The sequence below is a fragment of the Somniosus microcephalus genome, chromosome 3 (genome assembly GCF_052327205.1).
Source record: "Somniosus microcephalus isolate GS21.2 chromosome 3, FLI_Smic_1.0, whole genome shotgun sequence".
Lineage (NCBI taxonomy): Eukaryota > Metazoa > Chordata > Chondrichthyes > Squaliformes > Somniosidae > Somniosus > Somniosus microcephalus.
This window is the reverse complement of record NC_140989.1, coordinates 274,634,229-274,654,069: the sequence shown is the minus strand read 5'-3', so window position 1 is coordinate 274,654,069 and position 19,841 is coordinate 274,634,229. Positions and strand designations below refer to the sequence as shown.

Below are 19,841 nucleotides of genomic sequence, written 5' to 3'. Positions count from 1 at the left end.
TGCAGGGGGGCACTTAAAGAAGAAATTAGGAGAGCGAAGAGGGGACATGAAAAAATACTGGCGGGCAAAATAAAGGAAAATCCAAAGGTGTTTTATAAGAATATTAAGGGCAAGAGGATAACCAGGGAAAGAGTAGGGCCCATTAGGGACCAAATCGGCAATCTGTGTGTAGAGTCGGAAGATGTAGGTGAGGTTTTAAATGAATATTTTGCATCTGTGTTCACTATGGAGATGTCGGCATAGAAATCAGGCAGGGGGATTGTGATATACTTGAACAAATTAGTATTGAGAGGGAGGAGGTACTAGCGGTTTTAGCAGGCTTAAAACTGGATAAATCCCCAGGCCTTGACGGGATATATCCCAAGCTGCTGTGTGAGGCAAGGGAGGAGATTGCAGGGGCTCTGACACAAATTTTCAGAACCTCTCTGGCCACAGGGGAGGTGCCAGAGGACTGCAGAACAGCTAGCGTAGTACCATTATTCAAGAAGGGTAGTAGGAATAAACCAGGGAATTACAGGCCAGTGAGCCTAACATCAGTGGTAGGGAAATTATTAGAAAAAATTCTGAGGGACAGAATTAGTCTCCACTTGGAGAGGCAGGGATTAATCAGGGATCGTCAGCATGGCTTTGTCAAGGGAAGATCATGTCTGACCAATTTGATTGAATTTTGAGAGGGGGTGACTAGGTGTGTGGATTAGTGCGCTGCAGTTGATGTAGTCTACATGGACTTCAATAAAGCTTTTGACAAAGTCCCATATGGGAGACTGGTCAAGAAGCTAACAGCCCATGGGATCCAGGGCAATTTGGCACATTGGATCCAAAATTGGCTTATTGGCAGGAGGCAGAGGGTGATGGTCGAAGGTTGTTTTTGTGACTGGAAGCCAGTGTCCAGTGGTGTACCGCAGGGATCGGTGCTGGGTCCTTTGCTGTTTGTAGTGTACATTAATGATTTAGATATGAATGTAGGAGGTATCAGTAAGTTTGCAGATGACACGAAAATTGGTGGAGTGGTAAATAGCGAGGAGGGAAGCCTCAGGCTACAGGACGATATAGATGGGATGGTGAGATGGGCAGAACAGTGGCAAATGGAATTTAACCCTGAAAAGTGTGAGGTGATGCATTTTGGGAGGACTAACAAGGAAAGGGAATACACAATGAATGGTAGGACCCGAGGAAGGACAGAGGAACCTTGGTGTGCATGTACATAGATCCCTGAAGGCAGCAGGACAGGTAGATAAGGTGTTAAAAAGACATATGGGATACTTGCCTTCATTAACCGAGGCATAGAATACAAGAGCAGGGAGGTTAGATGGAGCTGTACAAAATGCTAGTTAGGCCACAGCTGGAATAACTGTGTGCAGTTCTGGTCGCCACACTATAGGAAGAATGTGATTGCATTGGAGAGGGTGTAGAGGAGATTCACCAGGATGTTACCTGGGCTGGAGCGCTTCAGCTATGAAGAGACTGGACAGGCTGGGGTTGTTTTCCTTAGAGCAGAGAAGGCTGAGGGGGGACCCGATTAAGGTTTACAAAATTATGAAGGGCATAGATAGGGTAGATGGAAAGGAACTTTTCCCCTTAGTAGAGGGGTCAATAACCAGGGGGCATAGTTTTAAGGTAAGGAAGGGGCAGGAGGTTTAGAGGGGATTTGAGGAAAAACTTTTTCACCCTGAGGGTGGTTGGAATCTGGAACTCACTGCCTGAAAGGGTGGTAGAGGCAGGAACCCTCACAACATTCAAGAAGCATTTAGATGAGCACTTGAAACGCCACAGCATACAATGCTACGGACCAAGTGCGAGAAAATGTGATTAGAATAGACAGGGGCTTGATGGCCGGCGCAGAAACAATGGCCCAAGGGCCTCTTTCTGTGCTGTATAACTCTATGACTTACCTCAGCCAGAGGCGACTGGGGCACTACAATTGGTGTCACTGCTCCAGGTCACAAAAGGGGCGAGGAGAAAAAAAAGGCTAGGGTTCCCAATCCTGAACTCTATCCACCGATGGCTGGTGAAAGACGGGGCTCAGCTGGGATGCCACCAGTTGAAATGGTTCACATGTAAATAATGGCCACTTGGGTGAGTTCTTGGGGGACAGCCAGGCCCTGCTGAACTGGATTTAGGCAAGAAGTCAATTCCTTCTGGCAAGACAGGGAAAGGGGGTAGGAAAATTGGTGAGGAAAAAGTCTGTAAACATTTACAAGCAACCTCTTTTTTGAACAATGAGATACTGTACCGGACCATGTCACCTTTGGGTCAGTAGTGTTTGAACCTCTGATTCAGAAGGTCATAGGTCTAAGTCCCACTTCAGAGACTTGAGCACAAGGCTAACATCTCAGTGCAGTACTGAATGAATGCTGCATTGTCAGAGGTGCTGTCTTCTAGATGAGATGTTAAATGGAGACCTTATCTGCCTGCGCAAGTGGACATAAAAGATCCTATCTGACTATTCAAAGATGATCAGGGGAGTTCTCCCGATGTCCTGGCCAAAATTTATCCTTCAACCCAATACCATGGAAACAGATTTTCTGATTATTTATCTCATTGTTTGAGAGAGATCACTGCGCACAAATTGGCTGGCGTGTTAGCCTACATAACGGTGACATGTCAAAAGTTGGTTGTGAAGTGCTTTGGGATATCCTGAGGACTGAAAGGTGCTATATAAATGCAAGTTCTTCCTTTCTCATTTCTCAAAGCTATAGTCATTTTTGCACATTTAAATACAGGATTTGTACACATTATTGGTTCACTACACTTCACTAGCACAGAGCAGGTCCCAGCAGAAAGATCAGAATATCGGTTTTAAAAATTACACACCTATCTTTAGAACTACCATTTTTCACTGTTACTTCATAATATCTTGTTATATCATCTATATATATATAAATCGGTACTTCTGTCTTTCTGTCTGTCATCGCGTGTGCGTTGCGGGTATGCACTCGAAAGTTACAGGGCGTACCTACGTGCGCGTTACCTCCAAAGAAAGCTTACGCTTCCGCGTGTGCGTTGCGGGTATGCACTCGAAAGTTACAGGGCGTACCTACGTGCGCGTTACCTCCAAAGAAAGCTTACGCTTCCGAGACGGTTTTAAGCGTATTTACGTTTCGGCCGGGCTAAAATAGCGCCCGCGGTATCCCAAAAACCTTCAACATTCTGCTCATTAGCATCTCATTATCCGCTCATTAGTGACAGAGTGACCTCGAGCTCGACCAATCGTACGCCGGGTTGCTGGCGTGTGCCGCCGGGCCAATCGGTGCGCGTGTGGCCGGGCTTTATTGTTCTGAACCGAGGTGAGTCGCCGCCATCTTGATTCCAAACTTTTCCTTTCTTTTTCCCGCTTTCGGCGTCTTAAAAAAAAACGTTGCTTTTAAAACACATTGTTTTTTTTAAAAATGATTTAGAAAGTAATTAACTTATCTCATCTCATTAATTTTCCTACCTTTACCCGTTTTTCCAGGTAGGCCTAGAAGCCTCGGCGTCTCCTCCGCACCCACGCCCGAGCTAGGCACCTCCCGGCCCCACTCGAAGGCTGGAGGGCCGAGCCTCAGCCCAGCGCCGCTAGGGTGCGCGCGCAGCAGGAGCCGAGACGTCTCTCTCTGCCGGGGCTTGCTGAGCGTCCAGCGTTACCCTGGCAACGGGCGCAATCGGCGGTCTTCACCTCGGGGGGGAGGGGGGCGGCCGCGACCCTCGGGGGGGGGGGGCCGCAACACTCGGGGGAGGGGGGGGGGGGGGCCGCAACACTCGGGGGAGGGGGCCGCAACACTCGGGGGAGGGGGGGGGGGGCCGCGACCCTCGGGGGGGGGGGGCCGCACGCGCAGCAGGAGCAGCTAAGACGCGGCGTCTCTCTCTCTGGCTTGGTCAGCGTCACGGTTGCCCTGGCAACCGGGCCCGCCGGCCGAGAGAGACGCCGCGTCTCAGCTCCTGCTGCGCGCGCAATCGGCGGTCTTCACCTCCGGGGGGGGGGGGGGGGGGGTCGCGACCCTTGGGGGGGCGCCCGCCGCCCTCCCTCCCCCCCGCCCCGCCCTCCATCCCCCCCTGCCCTCCATCCCCCCCTGCCCTCCATCCCCCCTGCCCTCCATCCCCCCCTGCCCCCCGCCCTCCCTCCCCTCCGCCCCCTCCCCCCCCCACCCTCCCTTCCTCCCTTCCCCTCCCTCCCCCGCCCTCCCTTCCTCCCTTCCCCTCCCTCCCCCGCCCTCCCTTCCCCTCCCTCCCCCGCCCTCCCTTCCCCTCCCTCCCCCCCCTCCCTTCCCCTCCCTCTCCCTTCCCCTCCCTTCCCCTCCCTCCTTCCCCTCCCTCCCTCCCTTCCCTTCCCCCGCCCTCACCCTCCCCCCGCCCTCACCCTCCCCTCCCCTTCCCTCTCTTCCCCCCCACCCCTCCCCTCCCTCTCTTCCCCCCCACCCCTCCCCTCCCTCTCTTCCCCCCCACCCCTCCCCTCCCTCTCTTCCCCCCCAGTCGCTCTCTCTCTTCTCCCCAGTCGCTCTCTCTCTTCTCCCCAGTCGCTCTCTCTCTTCTCCCCAGTCGCTCTCTCTCTTCTCCCCAGTCGCTCTCTCTCTTCTCCCCAGTCGCTCTCTCTCTTCTCCCCAGTCGCTCTCTCTCTTCTCCCCAGTCGCTCTCTCTCTTCTCCCCAGTCGCTCTCTCTCTTCCCCCCCCAGTCGCTCTCTCTCTTCCCCCCCAGTCGCTCTCTCTCTTCCCCCCCAGTCGCTCTCTCTCTTCCCCCCCAGTCGCTCTCTCTCTTCCCCCCCAGTCGCTCTCTCTCTTCCCCCCCCAGTCGCTCTCTCTCTTCCCCCCCAGTCGCTCTCTCTCTCTCTTCCAACAACAACATACCCTCGAAAAAGCCTCGGCACCGCCGGGCACTCCAGCTAGTTTTTTTATACAGTACATAGAAATGATTAAAGAAGTTATAACAGGTACCCAAAATAAAGAATTTAAATTTGAAATGGACACTGAATATCTAGGAAGTTTTACACCAGTTACAACAGTTCTGATTGCACTATGACAATCAAATTATCTTTTAAAATTAATCATATAATTGTGAGAGATGATGACTCTTCACAGCCTATAATTTCTTTTAATGTTTTATAAAAGTTTATTTTTTCCTTAACATGAGTGAACATAACCATAGGAACGAACCCATTATTGCTCAAAACCCTCAAGTGGTCAAATATCACGTGGATCCCTGCTCAAACCAGAAACACTGGTGGAAGCAGAATCTTTAACAGATTTTTAAAAAAAGAATGTAAATTAATATTTGAAAGAGAAAAAATGTAGAGCAGGGTAATGGGATTAAGTGATATAAATGCAACGGGCTGGATTACCTACCTCTGCTGTAGGCCTCTCCGCTTTGGGTCGTGGTCGCTCCACTACAGCAAGTGCAATGTGGTGGTTACAGTTATCTGGTATCTATGGAGTGCGATATGCAGGCAGGCAGCAAATGCATGGACGGCGCTCTGCTCCCTAGGTGATTAATATTTTTTAACTTGCGGAGCAAGCAGCAGCATCTACTTTCTCTCGACATTTAAAACTTTGATAAGTTTATTAAGTACTCTGATGGTCCAATAAACTGCCTGGGTACTTAAAAATGTTGCTTCACATGGGGCAGGAATTATACTGCACCCAAGCCTAAAGCAAGCTGTGTGAGACAACCTCCTGCCTGGAGGGTGGATGGGGGGACACCACTTTCCTCCACATTGTATACCACTTACACATAGGACGACAGCTGAAACAGCTTTGTGGGATGCATTATTATTTTGTGTTGAGAATAAAATATTTTCTGTATTATATTTTAATTGGTTTTATCCTTTCTGCCATTGTTTGGCCAGAATGTGTGCACAATATAACAATCAAAATGATAAGTATTCTCCTAGCAATTTCCTTTCCATCAGACACTCTTGATTCACTGAACTTGCTATCACCACATGCTCCTAACATCGTTTGACAAAACAAGCACAAGGCTGACACGCACACACAAAAAGGCTGACTTTTTACTAGGTTAAACCAAAGTGCATTTCACTTAAATTATAGTGCCAGAAGTTTGTAACAAAATCTTCAAGTTTATATAGAAATTTTTATTATACTAAACTTAGTTTCCTGGTAATCAATTGCAGATTACCAACCAGCATGAGGGCAGTTAATCTTGCAGTGGGCAGATCGGTATGATTCAGTGACGTGGAACGTGCAGTCAGTGCTTCCACAGGCAGCCGCTGCCAACACAGAAAAGGATCCAGAAGGTAGAAAACCTCCACACAATAGTGAAGCAGTTTTTTTTTTAATTGTGGGAATAATTATACGGCAAAACCCAACTGCAGGATCCAGGTGACAATGACAAACTGCTCAATCTCTATTCTAGCTACTTACATCACCTGAATCCTTCAATTAAGATTACTGCCTTGAAATCATTCTCGGATATACATTAACCTATTTTGCCCCCAAGTATCAATTATTCTCGAATATAATGCAAGCTGGATAGAGTTCTCAATTTGAGAATGTCTCAAGACTCCCTCATATTACATTGGAGAGGTGTTCAAGTAATGGGAGAAATCAAGATAATCATCTCTAAAGAAACTGAACATAATCCCAGGTTCAAAGTCTCTACCGAATTAGCTGATTGTCAGCCAGGACTGAGTGCCTGAACGAGGGAGCAAAAAAAGACCAAGGTTGGCTCTCCTGATCACTATCCAGCAACCCTTGCGAGAATTTTATGTACAATGATATGAGGCAAGGACAGGATTAGCTGTGATACGGATAAATAGTGTGTTGATACTGTCAAGGCTCCCATATAAATAATGACCACTTGGGCAAGGTAATGAGGGTTCATCTATACTACCCATAATTCCAGTACAAAAGCATGGCTGAATATTTAGTGGGCAAACTCTGATAAAGTAAAATGCGAAGCAGTTCCAAGAGACACCTTGTACAGCACAACACCTAGCATTCGATCAGTTTGACTCAATGGTAGCACTCTCGTCCAAGTCAGAGGTTGTGGGTTCAAGCCCCATTCCAGGATTTGAGCACATTATCTGGAGTGGCACTTCAGTTCGGTACTGAGGGACTGTTGCATTATCCGAGGTGCTATTGTTTTTATAAGACTTTAAACCAAGGCCCCATCTGTTCAGGTGGATGTAAAAGGTCTCATAACACTTCTGAGAAATGGGGATTCTCCTGGTGTCCTGGCCAACATTCGTCCCACAGCCAACACCAAACAGATCAGTTACCTCATGGGTGTTTGTGGAACTTTGCGCTCTGCACAAATTGGCTGCCTTGTCTGCCTATACAAACACTGACGATACTTCAACAATAATAAATTGGCTTTGAAAAACTTTGGGATGTCCTGAGGATTTGCAAGGTGATATATAAATGCAACTTTTTCTTGCTTGCTTTCACAACACATTTTTAATGATTTAGCAGGAATTCACTGCAATGCTTTATTATTTTCAGCCCTGCAACGACCAAAGATTGGAATAAGCAACAAGAATCAAGATAACGATTTTTACAGATCACAGGCCAGCAACAAATTTTTCGAATTCAAACAGCAGGATGATCAGATTTTTCTGCATTCACACACCTCAAACAGTATACCCATATACAAGAGCAACAAAATGTCAGTCACAGCACTCTGATTTGTGCACTAGGTAAATCAAATGCTGAATCCGTTTTCTACAATCTATCGTGTTCCACTGACACTCCAAACCTTCATTGCAAGTGTCCACATACATCATAAGCGCAGAGTATATTCCTCTGTTCATGTGTTCTACCATCATTTTTCTTTTCTTGGCCATTTCAATTCACTAATCCTCACTGCTGTTGCTACCCAAGACCAAGACCAAACTTCCAGCCTTGGGCTCCTCCTAGCACTGGCCCTTGACCACTCATCACTCTAGAATACATTTTATGATAAAGAAAAGAAGCTGGAGTGTGTTTCATCATAACATGCCAAGAAGTTGAGATGATGGCAAACTAGTCAAGCGTCACTTGTGTTTTGACATCACCTCCATCCTTTTTTGTGTTTTTGCCTCATTCCACACTCCAACCCATGAATGATTCTGCGCAATCCTTCTGGAACTCATGTCTATATGAAGGTCAGTAGTGTAACAAATCACAATGGTACATTTCATTCAAATTATAATGTTCTCTAGTGAATCACTTACTAAACTTTGTATGAAGGTATTAAAAACAGTTTAACCTTTAACACCCCCAAATGAGCCACTTGCTGTTATAGCCACTCCCACAAAAAAAAGTGGATGATCCATTTAAGACTCTGAGTACAGGGCTCAAACTTAGACTAATCACAATTAATAAGTGGCAGGTAACATTCGCGCCATAGAAGTGCCAGGCAATGACTATCTCCAACAAGTGAGAGTCTAACCACCTCCCCTTGATATTCAACAGCATTATCATCGCCGAATCCCCCACCATCAACATCTTGCGGGTCACCATTGACCAGAACCTTAACTGGACCAGCCACATAAATACTGTGGCAACAAGAGCAGGTCAGAGGCTAGGTATTCTGCAGCAAGTGTCTCACCTCCTGACTCCCCAAAGCCTTTCCACCACCTACAAGGCACAAGTCAGGAGTGTGATGGAATACTCTCCACTTGCCTGGATGAGTGCAGCTCCAACAACACTCAAGAAGCTCGACACCATCCAGGACAAAGCAGCCCGCTTGATTGGGACCCCATCCACCACCTTAAACATTCACTCCCTCCACCACCGGCGTACCGTGGCTGCAGTGTGTACCATCTACAAAATGCACTGCAGCAACTCGCCAAGGCTTCTTCGGCAGCACCTCCCAAACCCACGACCTCTTCCACCTAGAAGGACAAGGGCAGCAGGCGCATAGGAACACCACCACCTCCAAGTCACACACCATCCTGACTTAGAAGTATATCGCCGATCCTTCATCGTCGCTGGGTCAAAATCCTGGAACTCCCTACCTAATGGCACTGTGGGAATAACTTCACCACACAGACTGCAGCTGTTCAAGAAGGCAGCTCACCACCTTCTCAAGGGCAATTAGAGATGGACAATAAATACTGGCCTTGCCAGTGGCACCCACATCCCATAAAACAAAAAAAACATCTTATGCCTTATTTGTCCATTACATTATACTATAAAGTCATAAATAGCTTAGATACCAAGAGGAAGTCAAAGCATGAGTGTGAAGTTCAAATAATTATTAAGAGTAGTTAAATCTACAAATTTCTTGCAGACTTACAAATACATTAAGATTTTTAAAAACAGACAATTTGATCTATTTAATTTAGAAACATTCCTGGCTTGTTTTCTTGGGTGTGGAATCTTCAATTGTGGTGTTGATGTCACATGACAGGAAAAAAGACAAGCAGTGTGAAGAAAACACTCAGTAACATAACATCCCATGAGAGGAAGGCATGTTGCATGGATCATTTCTATCGAAGCTTGCTGGGAAAGACAGCAAAACACAATGAAACTCCAAAGCCAAACACAAATCCACATGCTGTCATCAGACCCCTGCTTAATGTGAAATGGAAATCAAGTCAAACATTGGCAATTAAGTTAGACACACGGGGTCTGCCTACTAACTTTTAACCTCTGAAGTTGATGTTCAAATCTTTGTTGAGATTAAAGTCTCTGTCCTCTGTTTAACGGTTGGAAGAATCCTATTTCAAGAGAGTTTGGGCAGCTAATAGCACAAAATTGCCTTTAATTTGTCACAAACAGACAAAACAATTGTTAATCTTACTCAGAGAAGCCACAGGTTGGCTGGTATAGGAATGGGAAAAGTCACAATGATGCATTCTTCCAGAATTAGGGTTCAAGGCACATTGCTGGGGCAGATAAAAGGGAAGCTTTACTGAGTAGCTTGCTGTACTTGGTGCTAATACAAGAAAACTGAAAAAAATCATCACGCAACAGCAGCAACATCTTCCGCCTATAGAAAAATGGTTGCTCAAAAAACAGATTTGATTAGAATTAAGGAAGAAAACTGTTACTCTGGGCGTATATTATAAACCAATGAATAGCGGAAAGGAGATAGAGTTAGAGACTCAGGAAACTTTGGTTTATCCGGAGGTTGTATGTCTGGAAACCTCGATCTAACGGCAGAAATCAGCAGCCGTTTTGGTTAGGTTTTTTTTCTCCTCCTAGCATTTTTAAAATTTTTTTTATATATAAACAGTCAGGCTCTGGAAAGCGTCTCTGTAGCTTAGCAACAGCTTCAGAGATGCTTCCAAGGTACGGGCCGAGTGTTTACAAGCTGTTGCTAAGCAACAGTGTTTGTTGTCAGAAACGGAGATGAAAACCTCCGTATCCTTCAACATTAGCGCTGGTCTATCCGGAAGTTTTGATAGATCGGTAGCAGCTCGGTCCCGTCGGTGCCGGATATCGCGAAGTTTCCTGTATGTAGATAATAAATTAGAGACTAAATGAAGGAGCTAGAATAATAAATGAATGTAATTATCCAAAGATATATGGGGGTAAGAATGTTACTACAATGTGTCATGGACTGCTTTCTAATTCAGTATATTTTTAATCCAACAAAGAAAGAAGCATCAGAAAATGCTGGAAAAACTCAGCAGGCCAGGCAGCATCTGTGGAGAGAGTTAACGTTTCAGGTCTGGGACCCTTCACCAGAACTGGAAAAAGCTGGATATGTAACAGATATTAAACAGGTGCAGAGACAGGAGGGGAGGAAGGAATTGAAGGAACATATTGAAGAACTTCTCCTCTGACTCCACTCACTTCCTCCAAATTAAATGTGTTGCTATGGGAACCTGCATGGGCCCTCGCTATGCCTGCCCTTTCATGGGATATGTGGAACATTCTTTGTTCCAGTCCTACTCAGGTCCCCTCCCTCACTTCTTTTTCCAGTACATCGATGACTATCGGTGCCGTCTCCTGCTCTCGCCCTGAACTTGATAAGTTAATTCACTTTACTTCCAATTTCCACCCTTCCCTCACCTTCACATGGTTCATCTCCAACTCTTCTCTTCCCTTCCTTGACTTCTCCGTCTCCATTTCTGGCGATCGGCTTTCGACAAACATCCACTACAAGCCCACCGACTCCCACAGCTACCTGGACTACACTTCCTCCCACCCCGCTTCCTGTAAGGACTCTACTCCATTCTCCCAGTTTCTCCGTCTCCGCCGCGTCTGTTCTGATGAAGCCACCTTCCATACCAGTGCTTCCGACAAGTCTTCCTTTTTCCTCAACCGAGGATTCCCCTCTACTGTGGTTGACACGGCCCTTGACCATGTCCGTTCCATTTCCCACACTTCTGCTCTCACCCCTTCCACTCCCTCCCAGAACCACGATAGGGTTCCCCTTGTCCTCACCTTTCACCCCACCAGCCTCCACATTCAACAGATCATCCTCTGCCATTTCCGCCACCTCCAACGTGATCCCACCACCAAACCCATCTTCCCCTCACCTCCCCTTCAGCATTCCAAAGGGACCGCTCCCTCCATCACACCCTGGTCCACTCCTCAAACACCCCTAACAGCCCTTCCCCTACGCCTGGCACCTTAACATGCAAGCGCAGGAGATGCAACACATGTCCTTTTACCTCCTCCCTTCCCACTGTCCAGGGCCCCAAACACCCCTTCCAGGTGAAACAGCGATTTACTTGTACTTCTTGCAATTTAGTATACTGTATTCGCTGCTCACGATGCAGTCTCCTCTACATTGTCCTCGGCCTATTACATTCACAGAAATCACAGAAACCCCACAATGCAGATAGAGGCCATTTCGGCCCATCGAGCCTGCACCGATGTTCCAATGTAGCTCAACGTAAGCTCGAGGAACAGCACCTCATCTTTCGATTAGGCACTTTAATGCCTTCTGGCCTCAACATTGAGTTCAACAATTTCAAACTATAACCCCTGCCCCCATTTTTCATGCTGTATGATTTTGCCATTCGCATTTGCAACATTTTATCTTTCCTGCCTCTTACAAAAGCACAGTATGTTCCTTCAATTCCTTCCTCCCCTCCTGTCGCTGCACCTGCTTAATATGTTACGTATCCAGCTTTTTCCAGTTCTGATGAAGAGTCCCAGACCTGAAACGTTAACTCTGTTTCTCTCTCCATGGATGCTGCCTGGCCTGTTGAGTTTTTCCAACGTTTCAGGTCTGGGACCCTTCGTCAGAACTAGAAAAAGTTAGAGATGTAACAGGTTTTTACGCAGGCGCAGAGGCAGGGAAAGGGGGTGGGGGCGAGGGCAGGGGGAGGGGAGGAACAAAAGGAACGGTCTGTGCTAGGGTGGAAGGCAAGAGCGGTTAAATGGTGCAAATGGGGACGGCAGAATCAGCAACAGCTGCTGCCTGAAAAAATAGGGGCAGAAGTTATAGTCTGAAATTGTTGAACTCAATGTCGAGTCCAGAAAGCTGTAAAGTGCCTTACAGAAAGATGAGGTGCTGTTCCTCGAGCTTACGTTGAGCTTCATTGGAACAGTGTAAGAGGCTGAGGACAAAGAGGTCAGAGTGGGAGTGGAGCGGAGAATTAAAGTGACAAGCGACCGTAAGCTCGGGGTCACCCTTACAGACTGAACGGAGGTATTCCGCAAAGCGGTCACCCGATCTGTGTTTGGTCTCTCCAATGTAGAGGAGACTGCATCGAGAGCAGCTGGGTAGGTGTAAAAAAAATCAGAAAGGAGGTCTGAACAAAGATTGGCAGGCAATATTAAGGAAATAGCAAAGATTTTTATAAACACACAAAAACTAAATTGAAGGGTAGAGCTGATTAAAGACAAAGGATGAAATCTTATTTATTATTTCAATCATTTTAGCCTTTATAAGCAGTTTCCTTCAGTTTTCACACAAGTATCATAGTGGGAATGATAGAGAAGATGGAGCAGTTAGGAAGTATGAGTGAAAAATTGGCGAAGCTCAAAAATCGAAAAGGCAATGGGCCCTGATGGCTTGCATCCCAGAATTGTCAGGTGAGAGGGAAAAAAGCAGAGGCTCTGGCGACAATCTTTCAAACATTCTTGGATATGGAAATTGTGTCTGTTTATAAATGGAGAAAGGGATAAATCAGGTAATTACTGACCAGTCAGCCTAACATCAGTGCAGAGGATCAGAGGGTCCTTGGAGTGCATGACCACAGATCCCTGAAGGTAGCAGGACAGGTATATAAGGCGGTTATGAAGGCATACGGGATACTTGCCTTTATTAGCCGAGGCATAGAATATAAGAGCAGGGAGGTTATGCTTGAACTGTATAAAACACCAGTTAGGCTGCAGCTAGAATAATGCGCGCAGTTCTGGTCACCACATTACAGGAAGGATGTGATTGCACTAGAAAGGGTGCAGAGGATATTTACGAGAATGTTGCCTGGGGAATTTTAGCTATGAGGAAAGATTGAATAGGCTGGGATTGTTTTCTTTGGAACCGAGGAGGCTGAGGGGAGACCTAATTGAGGTGTATAAAATTATGAGGGACCTATTTCCCTTAGCAGAGGGGTCAATAACCAGGGGGCATAGATTTCAAGTAATTGGTAGGAGGTTTAGAGGGGATTTGAGGAGAAATGTTTTCATCCACAGGGTGGTGGGGGTCTGGAACTCACTGCCTGAAAGGGTGGTAGAGGCAGAAACCCTCAGCACATGTAAAAAGTACTTGGATATGCACCTGAAGTGCAAAAACCTACAAGGATACGGACCAAGTGCTGGAAAGTGGGATTAGGCTGGATGGTTCTTGGTCGGCCGACACGGACAAGATGGGCTGCTGTAAATTTCTATGATCAGGAGCGGGTAAGCCTCTAGAGGCCATAATACAGGTAGACTATCCCTTATCCGCAATTCCGAAATTCGAAAACCTCTGAAAACCGAAAGTTTTTTCGTGGAGCGTAACTAGAGTATTTATGATCTATATTTATCCCACTATTTAATTTACCAAATTATTACTGTACAAATAAACTGTAATACTATTTATAGTCTTTATTTATCCCACTCAGTGTGAATATTCATAAGGTTCGCTGCAGAAATATTAATGTGTTTGCTTACGGGGTGCTGCCCAGACCCCCGCTAGGGTGTTAAATACTGATTCTGAATATCATCCTGAAATCCGAAAAATTCCAAATTCCGAAAAACATCTGGTCCCAAGGGTTTCGGATAAGGGATAGTGCACCTGTAGTAGACAAAATTAATACTCACCGCAAACGACTTGAGTTAATTAATAGTCAACATGAATTTGTAGAAGGCAAGTCACCTCTGACAAATTTAATAAAGCACTTTGAGGAAATAAGAAGGAGTATCGATAAAGGAAATGCAATGGATGTTGTTTATATGGGAGAACTGGACCAAGAAGAAAGCTCTTTCCGAGAGCCAGCGCAAGGCAATCGTCCGAATACCCTCCTGCTGTACCATAAAATTCCACTATTCTATTTTATAAAATGATTACTTTTCATACTCAATGCATTATGAACCATTTGTTCTTTATTCTTACCAGAGAAACCAAAGAAAGATTATCTTCTGTTTGAGACAGAGGATGTAAGCTTGAAGTGAACATAGCACATAGCAGTAGAGCAAGTGATTTGTTCCTTCGCAGATTCCAACATTTACTCTCCTCTGGGACTTCAGAAGTTATGCTACATATGGAAAGTGGAGAAATTCTTGGGCTTTCTTGCGCGATGTCGTGCCGTAGCAATCACTTGCCCTAATCAGCAGCTCTTCATAAAGGCTTGTTTTAACATACATCAGCTTCGCTCAGTGGTAACACTCTTGAATCCAAGTCAGAAAGTTGTTAATTCAAGCTCTGCTCCAGAATTTGAGCACATCATCTATGCTGCCACTTGAGTGCTATACTGAAGTTGGAGGTGCCATCCTTTGGATGCGATGTTAAACCAAGGCCCTGTTTCCAAGTTCAGGTGAATGTAAAAGATGTCACGGTACTATTTGAAGAGCAGGGTGTTGTTCTGGTGTCTTAGCCAACATTCACCCCTCAACCATCACGATCAAAACAAAGTATCTGGTCATTTATTTCATTTGCTGTTTGTGAAAGCTTAATGTGCACAAATTTGGCTGCAATGTTTGCCTACAAATCAATACCAACTGCACTTCAAAAATTATTCATTGGCTGAAGCATCTGGGACATACCTAGGATATGAAAGCTTCAATATAAATGAAAGTTTGCTATTTCTTTTAAAGGCAGCTGGTTACGTTCGGAGTCCCAAGTATATCACTTCACTTCCTCACATGGAGACTTCTCAATTTTAGACTTGCCATTGGGGAGGAACTGAGTCGAGTCTCAAAGCTTACTCACAAGGAATGAATTCTTGGAAGGATCCCGTTAAGCACTTCTGTTTCCCCATCTGTGGTCCAGAAACCTAGCAACATGGCATGTCCGCACAGCCTCGTCGTGCATGTTGCATCTTGCCGTAACCACCAAAGTGGTTGACTTCAAAACTGCCTGCCACTAGAAACTGTTCATAATTAAAACATGCCAAAGTTACAACTAACAGCTGAAGAAAGCTTCACACTGTCCACAGAGAATAGAAGGTCCGACAGTGAAGATTCAGTCATGCAGCTGACCTCCACACACTATGAGTGACACAATCAAAACATCGGAGGGAGAAAACAGAAGAGCAGTTCGACAGACTGTACAGTAAAAAGGACAGTAGAGCCATCTTGGCAGCTCAGTTACTGTACAACCCAGTATGGACCTGAGCTATGCAGGCCAGGTTCAAGCTAAGCTGAACCCCACGTGGTAATGGTTGCTCCCTATAATTGGTTGAAGGTGGTAGGCAAAAAAGAGGCACAGAATTGCAAATTGTAATTGCTGGTGACCCCTACTGTAAAGTGAGAATGTGGAAGTGGACATTGGGCGATGACAAGATTGGTTGTGACACACATTCCTCGCCTTCAGCCAACAAAATAGCCTCCTGACTGGTACTGTCCAGGCTCATGTGAATTTACCAGGCAGCACCTGTGGGATCATACTGCAGTCTGAGGTAGTGCCCTTGGGAGAAGGTGGGAAAAGAAAAATGCAACAGCAAGGACAATATTGAGGGACACATCTGCAGCTCTTACACATTCACAGGGACTGGCTCATTCTGAACTAACTGCATGATATTGCAGCTTTAAGTCACTGTGAAATCAATGGACAGATGCAGATTATGAGTTGCAACAGAACACGTGTCTGCAGATTTACATGTGTTATAGACATTGTAATAAAATGCTCATTCCTCATTAACAAAGCTGAACAAAACCTAGCCAAGAGCATTGGTGGGTGCTCGTGATTTTCTAATTAGCAAACCCAACCAATGACATTTATTTAAATGAGTTACTAGTTAATCTAGAGGTGATAATACTGAGTACCCTGAAATAATTTTACAAAAATATACACCAGCTTGCAGCAGCAAACAAAAATCACATTCATCCAAAAATCAGGCCCATGCTTGCCACTATAAACTCACTCAATTACATCAGCCAAATGAGCATCACTAGGGTAGGTCTCATCCAGTGGCAGTTTAAACGCATCAATATAAAAGAGTCAACCCAAGTCACTCCCACCAACTTGTACTATGTGCACTGTGACAGAAAGTATTCAATCCCTCCAAGACAGAACTTATCTCCACCCTCCAAACCCTCGCACTCAAGATCAGCTGCCACATGATGCAGATCACCCTTCTATCTCAATGTCATTTCATTGCAAACTTGTAAACAAAAATGGTCCTTACCAGTATGCATCTTGTTATATGCTGAATGTGACCAAAAAAGTTTAAACATTAATTCATGGATCATAAACTTAGTGTTTGTTGCTGCCTCTTTCAATTATAACGCATCAACGATACCTTCTATGAGAAAATTTTCATGTCACTAATCACAGCCAATCCTATCCTCACCTAACGTGGGACCCTTCGATGATTTTCTCCTCCCTAACTCAGGACTGCCAAGGTCAACTAAAGCTGTCCTTATTGAACTTAGTTCATCTGGGGCCATCCTACCTCCCCTGTTCACTGAGCCATGGTAGGAAACACAAGGCCTACCTTCCTAAATCATTATGCAGAAGGTTTAAATCTTCTCCATTACTATCACAGCATTATATCAAGTAAACTGTGGTTACTTTGATCAGCATTGGCTTGCCTCATTAACTCCTCCCATATCAATCCACTCGCCGTCAAGAGTTGAAAGCTGAAGCTGAAAAGGCCCAACTGAGGTTGTCATTTGCCACCTGAAATGCTTTTGACGTACCATCATCCTCTCCTTCCCAATTCCACTTGGATGTTAACTTAGAAGTCTGTGCACTTGAATCCTTCTGCCCTGCTTTCCCCCCCTCCATTGCTCTTTATAGCTGCATAATGTCAACAGTGGACCTATATCAGAGTGAATTGCTCAGCAACATTAACTTCAGGCACTGCAGTGATGACCATCTATCATTTCCTCATCCACACGAACATAAAACCAATTAACAACAGCCTTGTGCCAGAGTGGTTGGACGTGGGCTTGCATCAACAATTTCCTACACATCAAGTGTCGAATCTCAGCCGTCCTGCCATTATGTGCTCAGCAGAGGCCAAGTTCTTCCCACAAGCAGAGGACAAAATTCAAAATGGCTGGCTAATGAAGCAGTCAAACATGAGCCTTTGTTGGTGACTTTCTAGTGGTCCGTTTTCATGACTGAAAGATTTGCAAGCAAGGTTGCTTACCGACCACCCCATCTACAGGGAGATTAAGAAGAAATGGGGGAAAGCAGATTTAAGGAGTCAATTCCTGAATAAATTATTAGAATAAATTCATAAGCAGAAGACATACCAAGAAACTAGTATAAACAAAATACAACTCTGGATCACTGTGCTACTGGAGAGTCAGAGATCCATATTGGTCTTTCATAATTCAGTGTATATGTGCTGCAAATATGCATATTAAATTGAAGTTCAAATGAAGCACAATCTCTTGCAGCATACATTTCCAAGGCCATTTACAACTTTGTAAAAACACTGGATATCTTAGAGGCTTTGTGAAAATAATAGTTACTCGAGGGAAGTGGCCCTGCAAACCACCAACACCCACTGGATTGACTCAACAAGATCCAGCAACACACTACTCCTCAGTTCTTCCACTTCATCTTTCTCCACCACAGTCTCTGAACCCCTTGATTCAGGTTCTCGGTGACACACAAGATGCACCATTGGCCTACTCAAGTTTTACCTCTTAAAATCATCTCACCATGTGACCCTGCAATACAACCACGCTGTGGCACAACACACACATCAACAAACTGCAACATCAGGCTGGCGATAACTATCTTATGTACATCAGTCCACCTGCGGAGAAATGAATATTCAACAAAACAATTTAAATCATGTAAAATAAAAACATCTGCAGTGTTCTTATCTCAATGATTCAAGAATTTAACAGTATGTACAGAAGGCCACCATATAATATAGAAAATTATACAGGACAATCTGAACCACAACTTAATCCACTCATTAAGTCTTGAAATATATGTTTCATATCCCAGCCAGCCACTATAACCTGCACGCGTCCCAATAACAAACCCAAGTGAAATTAATGGCTGCGCCCAAAAGGTGGAGTATAGACTTTCAGATTTACGAAGAAAATAAATTCTTACAGCTCTATTCATTTTGCTCCTTTTGTATATTTTACTGCAAACACCTATTGCGGTGAGCCACAGTCATGTTTCTGCGGGGTGTTATTGTTTCCCACGTACCAGACAAATGGAGAAGGGAGAAAGTCATCATGGAATAAAAACAATGGGGAATGGGTTTGCCTGTAATTGTGCCATAATTAAAGACAGTTGGAGGTGTCACTGGCCCGGAGACACGTTTCCCTGTTTATTAAAAACTGCACACTTACCGTGGTGAGTGAAGATGTTACAGGCCGCCTCATTGCCCCTGGCTGCTGTTTCTCGCCTCCTTCCCCCATGTCCGGGCCTCGCCGTGCCAACCCTATCCCTGCCCGACTGGACTGCCTCCCCACCCGCACCAGCAGCAGCGCCAGCAGCCCCGCCGACACGGCCCTGCTGCTGTCCCATCCCCGGCCTCTCCAAGAGCGTCCGCCCCGAATCCCGCTCTTTCGGAGCCGTTTCCTTTACATCCTCCCTCGCTGTGCTCTCCTGCTGCTCCGCGGGGTTATTGTGTCGCTCTCTGCCCGGCCCGGCCCGGTTCCCCCTCCCGTCCTGATGTGGATTCACAGGTCGGGTCGCGGCAGGGTGCCGGGCCCCTTCCCTCGGTGTAGGGAGGGGGGATCGGAGGTTGTTGTCTCTTTAACACGAAGGCAAAGCACTGGCCGCAGGGCAGGGGCTGGCGGGGGGCGTCCGGTCACCCTTCGGCTCTCGGACAGCGGCCGCTCGCTTCCTTCGACTCCGTATCCGCCCCCGTCCTGCCGTCCTTCTGCAGCCGCCTGCGCCCCGAGCCACAACGAGGCGCTCTCTTCACAGTCCTCCAAGATGGTCCTCCCAGCCGTTCCTCCGCCGCTGGTCCTCCCAGCCGCTCCTCCTCCCTCCCAGCCGCTGTTCCTCCGAGATGGTCCTCCCAGCCGCTCCTCCTCTCAGCCGCTGCTTTGCGATTGGTCTTCCGAGCCGATCTTCCAGCGACGGTGCTCCAAACCAGGGGTCTTTGTCAATTCAGTTAACAATATCAGTGGCTATTTCTGACTTTGAAAGGACAGAGTACTTCTCTGAGAAGCTGAAACCGCTATGCTGCGGAATCTGTGGTCTGGATTACACTTAGCTTGAAATGTTGGTGGGCGTGGGAAGGGTTTGGAATCAGATAAATGCGGCCTCAGGTGGGTTTATTCCGGCTCATTTCACCTGTGGTAAATTCACAATATTCCGCAGCAAATTAAGCTCACAAAATCTTGCAATACCTTCATCGCAAATGTAACATTTCAATCAGAGGTAATCATTTGCT

General features: G+C 46.0%; 1 protein-coding gene across 2 annotated transcripts in view; it reads right to left on the bottom strand.

Annotated features, from left to right (window-relative positions):
* Nucleotides 1–19,402, bottom strand: part of abl2 (c-abl oncogene 2, non-receptor tyrosine kinase) — a 134,328-nt gene extending 114,926 nt beyond the window's left edge. For both annotated transcript variants that reach the window (XM_085982567.1, XM_085982568.1), the window contains exon 1: nucleotides 18,787–19,402. In XM_085982567.1, coding sequence (XP_085838693.1) covers nucleotides 18,787–18,964 — 178 coding nt within the window. In that variant the 5' untranslated portion in view covers nucleotides 18,965–19,402. The remainder of the gene's footprint in view (nucleotides 1–18,786) is intronic.
* Nucleotides 19,403–19,841: the final 439 nt, after the last annotated feature.